Source organism: Budorcas taxicolor, chromosome 22 (assembly GCF_023091745.1).
Source record: "Budorcas taxicolor isolate Tak-1 chromosome 22, Takin1.1, whole genome shotgun sequence".
Classification (NCBI taxonomy): domain Eukaryota; kingdom Metazoa; phylum Chordata; class Mammalia; order Artiodactyla; family Bovidae; genus Budorcas; species Budorcas taxicolor.
In genome coordinates this window covers 58,297,483-58,311,758 of record NC_068931.1, presented here as the reverse complement: position 1 = coordinate 58,311,758, position 14,276 = coordinate 58,297,483, and the positions used below count along the sequence as shown (strand labels likewise).

General features: G+C 42.9%; 1 protein-coding gene across 1 annotated transcript in view; it reads right to left on the bottom strand.

Moving 5' to 3' along the window:
• Positions 1-219: 219 nt before the first annotated feature.
• MALT1 (MALT1 paracaspase) overlaps positions 220-14,276 on the bottom strand; it is a 62,710-nt gene continuing 48,653 nt past the window's right edge. Inside the window, exons 11-17 of the mRNA XM_052660230.1 lie at positions 10,931-11,108; positions 10,212-10,286; positions 9,458-9,585; positions 4,756-4,905; positions 4,251-4,408; positions 2,954-3,079; positions 220-1,236 (exon numbers count right to left, since the gene is read on the bottom strand). Coding sequence (XP_052516190.1) covers positions 796-1,236; positions 2,954-3,079; positions 4,251-4,408; positions 4,756-4,905; positions 9,458-9,585; positions 10,212-10,286; positions 10,931-11,108 — 1,256 coding nt within the window. The 3' untranslated portion in view covers positions 220-795. The remainder of the gene's footprint in view (positions 1,237-2,953; positions 3,080-4,250; positions 4,409-4,755; positions 4,906-9,457; positions 9,586-10,211; positions 10,287-10,930; positions 11,109-14,276) is intronic.

Below are 14,276 nucleotides of genomic sequence, written 5' to 3'. Positions count from 1 at the left end.
AAGGAAGTCAGGTCCAGGGTTTGTAAGATTCAGGTAAACAGCTACCAAGATTATCCAGTAGCAATATTATCCTGCTGCCTAAAGCTTTACCATAGAAAAACATTTTATTACTTCTCATGTGCTTTCATGACCTTACAAATTAAGGAATAAGACATTTCAGCCCGTTCTACAAAGATTTATACACAAATGTTAACTAGTATTCGTAGCAAAGTCCTATAATCACAAACTAAAGTTCATGTGCTTCTAGATTATACACAGACATTCTTATTTACATGTCTTAGAGTCTATCTACAGAAATCATGCCTGTCTCAGAAGGTGTCAGGAAGGCAATGTGTAGTGGAATACACACTGCAGTACAAACCTGGAGGTCTCAACTCCAACTTACAGAAGCTGCCTCGGTCTGTTTCTCCCACTGACAAAAATTAGGTGAAGCCTGATCATCACCAAGGTTCTTTTCCTGGTTCTAGAAATACAATGACTTATTCTACAGTAATGCCGTTCCCACTGTTCTTACTTCAGAGTGGTCAAGATGAAAACACTGTTATGTACACAAACATATACATGTCCATACTTCATACTTACAGAAGAAATTAACCCATCCACAAAATCTTAAGAGGAGGTTTGTAGTTAAATAATTCCAACGTCTCAAAGTCCTGAGTTTGCCATGAAATGCCTGTTAACTAATTTTCTCTTGCTACATGTGTATCTATTTGCTTTTCCCCTAGTATCTCACTTTATGTAAGTACTGTTGGATGAGACATCTATTAATTATGAGAACTTTTGAGAACAAAGAAGTCACTTTTCAGAAATTCTAAGCCCATCAGAGAACGTGAACGGTATTTCATCAGTCGTCTCTACTGGCACGTTGCTTCTGCCAAACTGACGCGAGTAATGGTGGGTGTGATGGCTTGAAACGAAGGTGTCCGCAGTCCGGCTGCAGCGACAGCCATCTGATGGCATCACGCTGCTCGAGTTACTGAGGTGGGAGTGGTAAGCGCCGGAGAAGGAGTCCTGAGGTGGGCGGTAGCGGGCCGCCCCCGCGGAGCTGGCGGCAGAGCTGGGGTAAGGACCGTTACACATGACGCAAGTCTGGAAGCACGTCTTCCTCCCTGAGCCCCGATGAATGTCGAGTTTAGCAATGAGAGGTTTTCCCACATTCACCTCCTGCTTTTCCTCTACGGTATCTTCCAGTCCTGAGTACTGATACGACAGACAGACGGTGAAGACCAGATGTTCCTGGGAAGGAGAAGAGATGAGGTTTGTCATTTTCATCAATCAGGAGAGTGTATCAGTCTTAGAATACCATCCACACACACATCCAGACAAAGCCAAACAGCAGCCAAAAAAAGCCAGTCTCTTCTCTCCTTTCCCAGGTTCCAGACCCTCAAGGTACCCTTTACATTTGCCTTATACTAAGAAAGGCTAGCTAGAACCAGCTTCCACTTTCCTCATTCCATATACTGAATTAGTATAGACAGAATCACAGAGATCTTATATTACATTCCTGATCAACAGTGAAGAGATATTTTTTCAAGCAGTGGGGCTTAGAAAACTGTCTTTCCCTATTACTGGAGATGGGGAGTGATCTTTTAACGAAACAATAATCGGCTTTATGGGACTTCCCTGGTGGTGCAGTGGATGGGCGCCTGCCTGCCTGTGCAGGGGATGCTGGTTCGATCCCTGGTTAGGGACGATCCCACGTGCTGAGTAGCACACAAGCCTGTGCCCGCAACTACTGAGCCCACGCTCTCAAGCCTGCAGGGCTGCAACCACCAAGCCTACGGGCGGCAGTCACTGAAGCTGTGAGCTGCAACTCCTGAAGCCTGTGCACCAATAGCGTGTGCTCTGGCATGAGAGATGCCAGCCTAGTGAGAAGCCCGAGCAATGCAACCAGGAGCAGCCTCACTCCCCGCGACTAGCGCAACGCCCACGTGCGGCCACCAAGACCCCCTGCGACTAGCGCAACGCCCATGTGCGGCCACCAAGACCCCCTGCGACTAGCGCAATGCCCACGTGCGGCCACCAAGACCCAGCACGCCTCCACCTCCAAAATCAGCTTAACATCAAGGTGAAAATTTTAGCTGTTTTTAAAATATTATGAAGTAATAACCCACAACCACAAGTGGAGACGTATACCTGAATCGGAGAATGGACAGAAGTTCAGAGACACAAGGCGAGTGTCGGCTGACTAGCCGTGAACAGGGCGGGCAGGTTTATGACTGCCGTCCTGGTGTGACTGTCAGTAGTACTCACTTCACGCCCCAAGGTTTGGCTAAGGCCTCCCAGGGTCATGTAGCTCCAAATAAAACTCAAGTCTGGCAAGAACATGGTTCTATTGCAAAGCTCAACCCTATAGACCACGAAAATCATGTAGTTTCTCGTGCGTGAGGCCAACGAGAAATGAAAAAAGATAAAAATAAACTCCCATTCTAATTTGTCGCGTTTTGCAGAAAGTCACTGAGCTAGGAAATGCTTATCTGAAAATGCTACGGTATTTGCAAGTGGACCATGCTCTGTGTCCCTAACTTTTTCATAGCATGGAGGGCAATGATATGCGTTCTCACATGCAAATCCTCGGGCCATTATTAAGGACAGAATACAAAATGCGAAAAAGGTCATGGATGAGACTCGCGGTGAAGCCGCTCTCTCTGCTTCAATGTGCAATGAAGCAGCACATCTCTGGCCCAATACACGGTTCACAGGCACAAACGCCTGTCACTTTCAGAAAGTCTGCCTTCTGCTCAGTCGCTCTCTGCGGCCCCCTGGACTGTAGCCCGCCAGACTCCTCTGTCCATGGGATTCTCCAGGCAAGAACACTGGAGCGGGTTGCCAAGCCCTCCTCCAGGGCATCTTCCCCACTCAGGGACTGAACCTGGGTCTTCTGCATTGCAGGTGGATTCTTTACCGTCTGAGCCACCAGGGCAGCCCAGTTATAAACAGGAAAAGTAGTAACCTTTAATTTCTGCAGTGAGCTGAGCCTAGTGTACAGGCAGTGCTTGGGAAGCTCCTTTGATACTAAATAGCTGCCGGTCTCTTCAGGGGTCCCTTTATTTGCGTCTTTGGGGTCAATATCTAGATCCTGTGAAAACCAGAAAATGCTATTAATGAAATCAATGAAAGTCACAACATCACCTGTGACCATGAAACATCTTAACAGGTGCTGCTCTCCAATGAACTGTGATCTGAGTAGGTAAACCCTACCAGGGCTAAAGAAACAATGGAGATAACATTCTAGAATCATCACAAATAATAAACGGAATTCTAAATTCCTCACCGATACACTTAAGAAGTTAGCTCTGGAAGGATAGTTCCTTTCAAACTGTTTCTGCAAGCACTTTGAAGAAGCGTCCTCAAGTTTCCTCTAAGTTTGGGCCCCATGAGCGTTTGGCTCCTGGACTCCCTCCCTCCTTAGTCATCACTGTGGGGAAGGTGCAGGCGCATTTATGTGACTTGTATATTTAACAGAATAAATGGATGTGCCAAAGGCAGCTTCCCCTCCCCTCCTCTTTCTTCTTTTGCAGCCAATTGCTGTCAAGAGCAAGCGATCTGCGCTGTGACTCGAGAGCAGCCTTCAGGCTCAGCCGGCCCAGCGTCTGGGGCCCTACCCTGGGCCTGGGCTGCCAGGGCTGCAGGATGGATCCGTTTAGTTCTGGGGTCAGTGCAGGCTGCAGGCTCTCACACTGAGCACCACCCTCCAGGAAGCCCTGATCAGAAGCGAGGGAGATGTTCTGGGGTGTGTGACTTACTCCGTGCTTACGGCTCAATTTACCGCAATGGTGCAGGAAAAGGGATTTTGTCTGGTGGCTCCTTTAGGCCAAAACAAAATGAATATCATATCTAAGTGTTTGGAAAGAGCTAGGTTTCTATTCCAATACACTACTATAGTTTGACAAATACGACTCCCCCTGTTGTAGTAACTATTTTGGGGCAAGTTTTTAAGAAGAGATTAATTCTGGACATTATGTGTAGCATGTTTTATTCCTTCATATGTGAAATACTATTTAGGGTGAGATAAATTAAAGGCTTATTTCCTGGGTGAACTTAAGACACTCCTAAATTTAACATATTTAAGGTATTTTGGCGATTAGTTTTTAAATATTATGAGTATTATTAAGTACAAATATTTTTATATATGTAATATATGTATACATACTTTATATTTAATCATAAACTTTTAAGTTTTCAAAAATTTAGTCTTTAGTGAGGCTATACCATTAGAGTTTAAATAAAAGAAAAAAGTAGAGACTTACAAGTGGAAAGTCAGTAACATAGGCATCGCACATTAATATATCGGGTGGTTTGTGGACTATACTCGTATAGATTATCATGACGTTGGAAAACTCGGCTGCAAATCCTAATTGAATCTGAACACCACACTGAAATTTAAGACACATACTTTCTGGAAGCTCTGAAAAAGAATAATAAAACTTATATAAATAACTAAAGAATTTTTGGTGAGTTTTCTGATGATAAGCAGCAAACAAATATTCTTTATGGGGCAAAATACTATTAGAGCTATTTCTGTTGCTTAAAAATGTTGCAGGGAATTCCCTGGAGGCCCAGTGGTTTGGACTCTGCTTTCACTACTGAGCACCTAGGTTCAATCCCTGGTTAGGGAACTAAGATCCCACTCACTAGGCTAAAACATATTCATAGCAAAGTCTGGAAGAAAGCTGTGAATTCAGAGTGAAAGACGACTTCATGGTTTTACATGAACATATATCAGAGAGAGAGCATAAGAAGATCTCATGGTACCGTGCGCCTTGGCCCACTGGAGGTTTCGCACCAGAGACTCCGCGGAATGTGCCGCTCCCTGGATTGGGTCAGTGAGGGCTCTCTTCTCAGATAAGCTACTTCGAATCTCTAGAGCCTGCTTGCCTTTGGTAAGGTGACATTTACCCATATCTAAAAGATAAGACGTGAATATTATGTTTAAGACCACATCCTTTCATTTTGGCCAAGAACCCTCCTACAAACCAGGTTATATTCTCAACATCACTTATTCACTCCAGACACCTACCAAGCACCTCTTGTGTGCCAGGCATGGTTCCAAGTGCTAAGGATATGGTGTGAACAAACAGATAAAAATACTGGACCAGCTCACTTCTAAAGGCCCCTTTCTAGCTTTTATCTTCTATAATTCTATTGATGAGTCCCTAATATGCTAAGCCTTGAAGTTCACAAAGAAGTGAAAGTATATTACTTTACTGTAAGAGCAGTCATGATAATTTTATGTGTACTCTGTGGAGAAATACGTTCAGTTAGTAAACAAATGACTACACAGCTAAGAGAAAGTTAAAGTATCATGGTGTCTTTATCTCAGATTTCTTTTTTAGAAAAGAAATAACATGTTAAAACAAACAATGTTAAAATACCATTACTGTCTCCCCAACTCAAAGTAACCAAAGTACTGGGTATATTCTTACACATATTATAATTTTTAACTCATATAAGTATTGGTAAATAGTATATGTGAATGTTTTAGGTTTTGAACTTACTAAAAATGTTATACATATGCTTTTCTAATATATTATTTTCATGCAACATAATTTAAGACATGAATACTGACAAATCTCAATTTAAATTTATAAAACCATATTCCATTCTTTTACATGAATACATTAAATAAATTCATCCTGCTAAGTCGCGTCAGACCCTGTGTGACCCCATACACGGCACCCAACAGACTCCCCCATCCCTGGGATTCTCCAAGAACACTGGAGTGGGTTGCCATTTCCTTCTCCAATGCATGAAAGTGAAAAGTGAAAGTGAAATCACTCAGTTGTGTCCGACTCTTAGCGACCCCATGGACCGCAGCCCACCAGGCTCCTCTATCCATGGGATTCTCCAGGCAAGAGTACTGGAGTGGGTTGCCATTGCCTTCTCCGAAATTCATCCTATTTCTGTAAATATTATTAATAAAAATAAATAAATAACATCTGGTCTTGGAAAGTACTTTCTTATCTGGGAAAACAGACATAAAACTCTAAGATTTGATCCCTTTTACTCAGAAAGAGATTCCAAATGTTTGTCTTTCACGAATAACAGGAAGGTCGGAGGGAGAGGGGGTCACAAAGCAACTACATTAAGATCAGGGCTTCCCTGGCGGCTCAGACGGTGAAGCGTCCGCCTGCAGCGCGGGAGGCCTGGGTTCTGTCCCTGGGTTGGGAAGATCCCCTAGAGGAGGGCATGGCAACCCATTCTAGTATTCTTGCCTGGAGAATCCCCATGGACAGAGGAGCCTGGCGGACCCCAGTCCATGGGATCACAAAGAATCGGACACAACTGAACAACTAAGCACACAAATTAAAATATTCCTACTTTTTGCAGACATATATAAACTCAATTAAAACTATGTTAGAAGCAAATCAAGGGAATGATAAGATTTAGAAGGATGCACACGCTAGTAAAGTAATGCTCAAAATTCTCCAAGCCAGGCTTTAACAGTACGTGAACCGTGAACTTCCAGATGTTCAAGCTGGTTTTAGAAAAGGCAGAGGAACCAGAGATCAAATTGCCAACATCTGCTGGATTATTGAAAAAGTGAGAGAGTTCCAGAAAAACATCTGGTTCTGCTTTATTGACTATGCCAAAGCCTTTGACTGTGTGGATCATGACAAACTGTGGAAAATTCTTAAAGAGACTGGGAATACCAGACCACCTGACCTGACTATTGAGAAATCTGTATGCAGGTCAGGAAGCAACAGTTAGAATGGGACATGGAATAACAGACTAGTTCCAAATAGGAAAAGGAGTATGTCAAGGCTGTATATTGTCACCCTGTTTATTTAACTTATACACAGAGTACATCATGAGAAACGCTGGGCTGGATGAAGCACAAGCTGGAATCAAGACTGCTGAGAGAAATATCAATCACCTCAGATATGCAGATGACACCACCCTTATGGCAGAAAGCGAAGAAGAATTAAAGAGCCTCTTGATGAAAGTGAAAGAAGGAGTGATATATTTGGCTTAAAGCTCAACATTCAGAAAATGAAGATCATGGCATCTGGTCCCATCACTTCATGGCAAATAGATAGGGAACCAGTGGAAACAGTGACAGACCTTATTTTCTTGGGCTCCAAAATCACTGCAGATGGGGACTGCAGCCATGAAATTAAAAGATGCTTGCCCCTTTGGAAGAAAAGTTATGACCAACCTAGACAGCATATTAAAAAGCAGAGACGTTACTTTGCCAACAAAGGTCCATCTAGTCAAGGCAACGGTTTTTCTAGTAGTCATGTATGGATGTGAGAGTTGGACTATAAAGAAAGCTGAGCACTGAAGAATTGATGCTTTTGAACTGTGGTGTTGGAGAAGACTCTTGAGAGTCTTCTCAAGAGTCTCTGCAAGGAGATCCAAACAGTCCATTCTAAAGGAGATCAGTCCTTAGTGTTCACTGGAAGGACTGACGTTGAAGCTGAAACTCCAATACTTTGGCTACCTGATGGGAAGAACTGACTCACTTAAAAAGACCCCGATGCTGGGAAAGCTTGAAGGCTGGAGGAGAAGGGGACGGCAGAGGATGAGATGGTTGGATGGCATCGCTGACTCAATGGACATGAGTTTCAGTATACTGTGGGAGTTGGTGATGGACAGGGAGGCCTGGCGTGCTACAGTCTATGGGGTCGCAAACAGCTGGACATGACTGAGTGACTGAAATGAACTGAACCCCATGAAAGGGGAGTAAGGAAAGAGATAGAGGGAACATATAATAGAATGTAGGTTACTGTCAAAGTCTGAGATTCATGCTGAACATCTACCTCATACTAAAAACCGTCAGAAGTATGTTCCAAGGGACTTATTAAAAAGTACATCACTAATTGAATAAATATTTTTTTCTAGCAGATTGTGGAGTTTTATAGAGCAAGATGGCATTCAGGTACCTTAAATGCCATATTGCCAGAACTACATAGGAAAGAATTTATCTTGCAGTTTCAAGCAACATAATAATGCTGTTTCAAGTACAAAACCCAAAATCTGGGGTCACAGATTGATAGCAGGAACCTTATAACAGCAACCAATTTATTTCCCCTTTTGTTTCACTGGCACACAATTGAAACTGGAAAGGTGATTTTTCTCCTCAACTGTTTGGCCTATGATCTTTGAAAACTTAAAAGTATTCAGAATAAATTATCCTGAAGAGTTCAAAGTTCAAATGTATAATAAAATATAAATAAAAATATAATCCAGAAGTTCAAATATACTGGGATGCCATTTATTGACAGAACAACAGGTGGGTGAACTGGTGCTTTTTATTAAGTTTTAAGATAGGATAGATTAAAATTAGAATAAAACATTTTAGAGTCTTGGGAGCATGTTCGTATATCTCACTTTGAAAATAACTGACACTCCAAAGACTTTTTTTTTAGGCACCGGAACTTTGTCTTCAAATGAGAACTTTAAATAGAAGCCCACACAATATGTAAAACAGATAAAAGCAGAACTTCTTTGGTTGAAGAAGGAGGGTCAGGGCCCTGGCTGTCTACATTAAAGGGGAAAGCAATGCAGTCAAATGATCCAGCTAAGGGATCTACACTGATAAAAACATGAAAATAAATGAATGTGACTAATGAGCAGGTCGTGAAACATTCAGAAGCCATCTCTGGAACATCCATGAAGCTCCATTTTCTAGGGAGCCAGTTTGCAAAATAACTGCCTTCTTTTTAATAAGACTGAAGAGCTCCCCTGGTGGCTCAGATGGTAAAGACTCTGCAATGCGCGAGACCTGGGCTCGATCCCTGGGTCAGGAACATCCCCGGAGAAGGGCATGGCAACCCACTCCAGTATTCCTTCCTGGAGAACTCCACGGACAGAGGAGCCTGGAGGGCTACAGCCCACGGGGTAGCAAAGAGTTGGACACGGCTGAGCGACTAATGGTGTTAAAAAGAGACGTGTCAATCTGTTGCTGTAACAGGTGCTTCCCGGGGAGCGACGTGAGCACAGCACTGCCAGGCGGCAAGGCAGAGAGCAGCAGGGATGGTGGACCCGCGTGGCGGCAGACCGCAGGGTCCCGTCCTTCAAGCAGGGCTTCAAACTCCCACATTCGCCAAAGGGAAAAAAAAGAACCCAGCGTTTTCCCACAGGGCCTCGAGATGTCCACAGAGTTTCATCTGTTTGACCCTGAAAGAAAATGCTCATTGGACAACTTTTTTTCTCCTTTTTCCAAATAAGCAGACTGGGTGGCATCAGGCACTAAGTATTAAAACAAGGTAGAGAGTTTTGAGGATTAAACTTCATTTATTTCACAATCATGTCTGGGCTCAGCCTTACAGGTCAAAGTAATGCTATGCTAATACATACAGCTAAGCCAATAAGGAAAGCAGAGTCTTATAAACATTATATAAACTATTTCATTGTTCTATGAAATAGATACTAATTCCAAACCCACACAATGACTGTAGGATTAAAATACTCAGAGAACCGTAAGTAGCGTTCTCTTTAGTTTTTATTTTACCTTCTGCAACTTCATCCAGTAACACAGTAATTTTCTTTTCTTCTAATAACCTATCCTTTAAAAACTTCATGAAGATTCCATTTGCCAGCCCAGAATGCTGTATTTCAAAAGCTTCTGCTCCTTGACACCTGAAAAGACAGACATTAAAAAAAAAAGCAAACACTTGCCCCATGAGGCTCCTATAAAAACTAATGAGTCTCATGTACTATCCTGCCTCTCACAGGGCATCTTAATTAAAGAACTGACCTTTAAGCAAGAATTAAGTGCTTTGGGGCTTAGAAAAAAAGATGCCAAGCTCTAAAGTGCTGAGGTCAATTATTTAAAATTTTGTATTAAGAACATTAAGGCAAATTTATGCCTAGATGGCTATGGATATTTCTAGGCTTCTAATCTACAATCAAAAAGAAGTCATTGGGCTTCCCTGATGGCTCAGTGGTAAACAATTCACTTGCCGAGCCAGGAGACATGGGTTTGATCCTTGATCTGGGAAGATCCCACATGCTGTGGAGCAACTAAGTGTGTGCGCTGCAAGTCCTGAGCCCGGGCTCTGCAACAAGAAGGCACCACCATAGGAAGCCCACGCACCGCAACTAGAGTAGCCCCCACTTGCCACAACTAGGGAAGGGCCTGTGCAGCATCAAAGAGCCAGGACAGTAAAAAAAAAAAAAACACACACACACACACACAGGAACCCTGCTGTATTAAAAAAAAAAGCCATCAAAGAATGACGGAATCCCCAACATTGAAATCTCACGTGGCGTATCCAAAGACAATATTCGCGGTGACTCTCAGGGCGTCCAGGATTGGGATGGTATCGTCATAGTCATTTCTATTTAAAAGGCAGAAGACGAAAAGGACAGATACAAATACAAAAAGTTAAAATGGCATTCTTAAAAGAGCACAAATAATAATACAGTGAAAAAATATACTATTCTGTAACACATAAAGGAACTTTGAACCTATCACTTTCAATCATCTAGTTAGCTATGTATTTACCAAATTTAATCCAGGACTCCCCAGTGACTGAGACAGCAGAGAATCACCCCTTTTTCTTGTTAGCTTTTAAAACTGGAGTTACATTTGAACTCGGGCATTGGATTTTGATTGGTTAAAGCTGAGCAAGCAAGAAGATGCCAAGGGCCCCCACTCTTTTGAGTTTTGATTCTGCTAATTCCTGGAGGAATAGCTGCAGGGATTGTAGAAGATGTTCTAAAGGCAGTCTGAGGGGCTGTATCTTTTCTACTATGAGTTAGTACCCGTGCCCTTTTGCTCGTCACTTCTAGAGCAGGCAGGAAGTTGAAAACACAGAGAAAATCTCTTCTCTAGTTTTCTTCTTAATCAGTCTCACCCCACAATCTAAAATTCAGCAGCTCTAAGTGTTCGAAGGCTTCCTGGGTTTGCCATCAGATTTAGCTAGTCGAGGCTGACGTCTAACTGCCACCAACAAGTCTCCGTGCGGAGACTGGAGTCTACCTTTTCCTGCACATGTCCAGCAGGAACACGTTGAGTCCCGTTTCCTTTTCTTGCATCAGTTTCAGTATACTCTGTACACACAGACAGTTTTCTGACCTATACGGATTTGGAGCATCCACAGGGACCATAAAGCTGTTCCCGAAGTTCTCATATCCATGTCCCGCGTAATACAACAGCCCTGAAAAGCAAGAACGGAGGAACTGCAATCTGAGCAGGCAGCAGTCTTTAAAACAAAACCACGACTTACTTTCTTGACATAAATGCACACGTATTTAAGAGAGATGCAACTATAAACACGTTCAAGTGTTAACTGAATTTGCCTTGATAATTATTTTGGCAACAGTCTTCGTTTAAGTACTGAATTTTAAACCAACATCAGGATGCTATCCTGTGCAACTAGAGAAGCAAGTCAGAAAGAGAAATACCAGATGATATCACTTGTACGTTGAATCTAAAATGTGGCATAAATGAACCTGCCTATGAAACAGAAACGTGGATGCAGAAACTAGACTTGTGGCCAAGGGGCTGGATGTGTGACGGGCTGGACTGGGAGTCTGTGGTTAACAGATACAAACTGGCATATATGGGACGGAAAAACAGCACGGTCCTACTCACAGCACAGAGAACTATATTCAGTAATCTGTGATAAACCATAATGGAAAAGAATATGAAAAAGCACACACACACATATATATGTATAACTGAGTCACTTTGCTGTACAGCAGTGATTATGATATGATAATTCAACCATACATATGAAATTTTAAAAAAGATGCTCCTCTGAAGTGTATTTTAATTCATGAAAACGATGCATCTGTAACCAATGGTATAACGCGGAATGCAATTTCACCTCAGAATGTTTAAAACCAAACAAGGCTGAGGACTCCTGTGACTCATATGTGGTCTCTGAAACCAGGGCTTCTCCGGGCAGGGCAGTCTCACTTTTATCTGTGTGTTCCTGGCACACAGCAGGGGTTTAGTGGGTGTTTAACCGATGAAGGAATAAACACAATTCAGGGAGCAGCCACTGCCACGCCAGGTGTAAGAGATCCCACAGCATTTCCTTACGATATCAGGGCTTAGAAAATTACCCATGTAGCTTTTCCTAGGCAGAGAAGGGAAATCTCATTTCATGGATTGCTATTTCTTTTTGTTATGCAGGTATACATATAATTTACTTTCTATAGTCTGAATTAATCTAAAATCTGTGCTAGTTTTAGTGTTCACAGATGAGTTATTATTTCTTTACTGAGAAATGGTACTATAAAAAACCACACCAAGCAACTCTAAACACTTCCTTGGAAAGAAGTTTGTTTTTGTTCTTAAAAAACTCAGTGTGGGCGTCCTTATAAAAATGTTTGACATTCCTATTTGCTAGGAATAGCTGTGAACATAGTCCCCTAGGCCGGCACTCTGGCGCCCACTGATGCTTCTCTGTCAACGGTCTGAAGTGATGAATTCTTCATTTAGTATTCTACAGTAAACAGTAAAAAGGCATTTAGAAGGGGAACAACAACAACAAAAAGCTAATTCTTTACAACTTGCTTCCTTTGGTCCCACAGGGCAGGATCCAGGTTGTCAACTTTTCCTGAATTCCTACTTAAATAAAAATGGTTCTTTCATACATATCATTTTGGGTAAAAAAATGACAAAATGGACACACACTGGTTTATTCATTGTGGGTGTTCATCAGCATGTATGTGGCAAGGACGATGAAAAAGAAACGAACACAGAGCTCCTGGCCCTGAGGGTCTTGCAGCTCTTTCAGGCACGCTCACCTTATCAGTTACGCACAGAAAAGCTGGCGTATAATTAAAGAGCACACATCACGGCATTAGAGCCATGCTGTACAAGATGCATAAAGTGCCAAGGGGAGCACCAGCGTGAGGGGAAGCGACAACGGATGGTCCTGAGAGAAAGGGAACAGTCTGGAAAGGCAGGGAGGAAGGAAGGTGCGTTATAGGCAGCGGGCACAGAGACCAACAAGGCCTGGCCCTGGAATGACAGTTAACAGAAAGGAGACCAACCTAGAAGGAATTAAATTATCACTGTAAATCAAAGTGTTTAGAAAATCACGACACAGTGGGTTTAATTAGTGAATCAATGAAAATTAAGTAAGTGAAAAGATAACCCACAGAACGGGAGAGCATGTCCACATAGATAAGTATTTGTGAGGACAAATTATCTATCTACAAGGACACTTTGTATCCAGAATGTACGAAGAACTCTTCAACAATAAAAAGACAATTTTAAAACGTGCAACAGACTTGAATAAACATTTCTCCAAAGAGAACATACAAATGGCAAACAGGCACAGGAGGAGATGCTCAATATTATTAACCATTAGGGAAACGCAAAACAAAACAATGAGATACCACTTCACACTTATTAGGACGGCTGTAATCAAAAAGGCGTGAACGAAGGCTGACAGGGATGAAGAGAAAGTGGAAACCTCGTTTGCTTCTGGCAGGAATATTCAGTAGTGCAGGCCCTCTGCAATCAGGCAGTTCCTCAGCAAAACTCAGCATTCTATGACCCAGAAATGCCACTCCAAGGTAAATATCCAGGAGAACTGAAAACATGCGTCCACACAAGAATATGCACACGCAATATGTTCACAGTGGCACTAGTTCTAATATCTAAATAGTGGAGAATGGTTAAACGTCCATTTGCTGATCAATGAATAAACGAAACGTTCTCTATCCACACAATGGATGATTAGTCATAAAAATAACGTTACAACACAGAGGAAGCTTGGATGCACTGTGCCAGAAGTGACCGAAGCCAGACCCAGAGGGACTGGCAGGGAGTGACCCATTCCTAGCAGAGTCCTCAGGAGACAAACCCAGAGGCAGCAAGCGGTTTGCTGCTGTCGGAAGCCTGGGGTCAGCAGGACAGAGGAGGGACCACACGTGGATACGGGGTCTGGGGGCTGATGACAATGTTCTGGAGTTAGGTGACTGAACGGCTTTGTGTGGACACTGAAAACCACTGAACTGGGACCTGCTGTGCAGCGCGGGGCACGGTGCTCATTCAGGGATATGCGGTGACCTGGAGCAGTGGGACCGCAGGGCCGGGGGGGGTTGGGGGAGAGGTCCGGCAGGGAGGGGGTCTGTGTATACAGAGCCAATCATCACTGCACAGCAGAAACTAATGCAACGTGGGAAATAAACTACAGTTAAATAAAAATGTTTATAAAATGAGGAAAAGACCCGTGTTCTTTAAAAGTGCAAGATTTACACTGTCAGGTATTCACAATCTGACTCCTCTCCCCGTCCGTCTCTTTCCTGCTTCCAGAGCAAGACACACTTATCTGCGATCTCCATGGCCCCACACTCTCCCATCT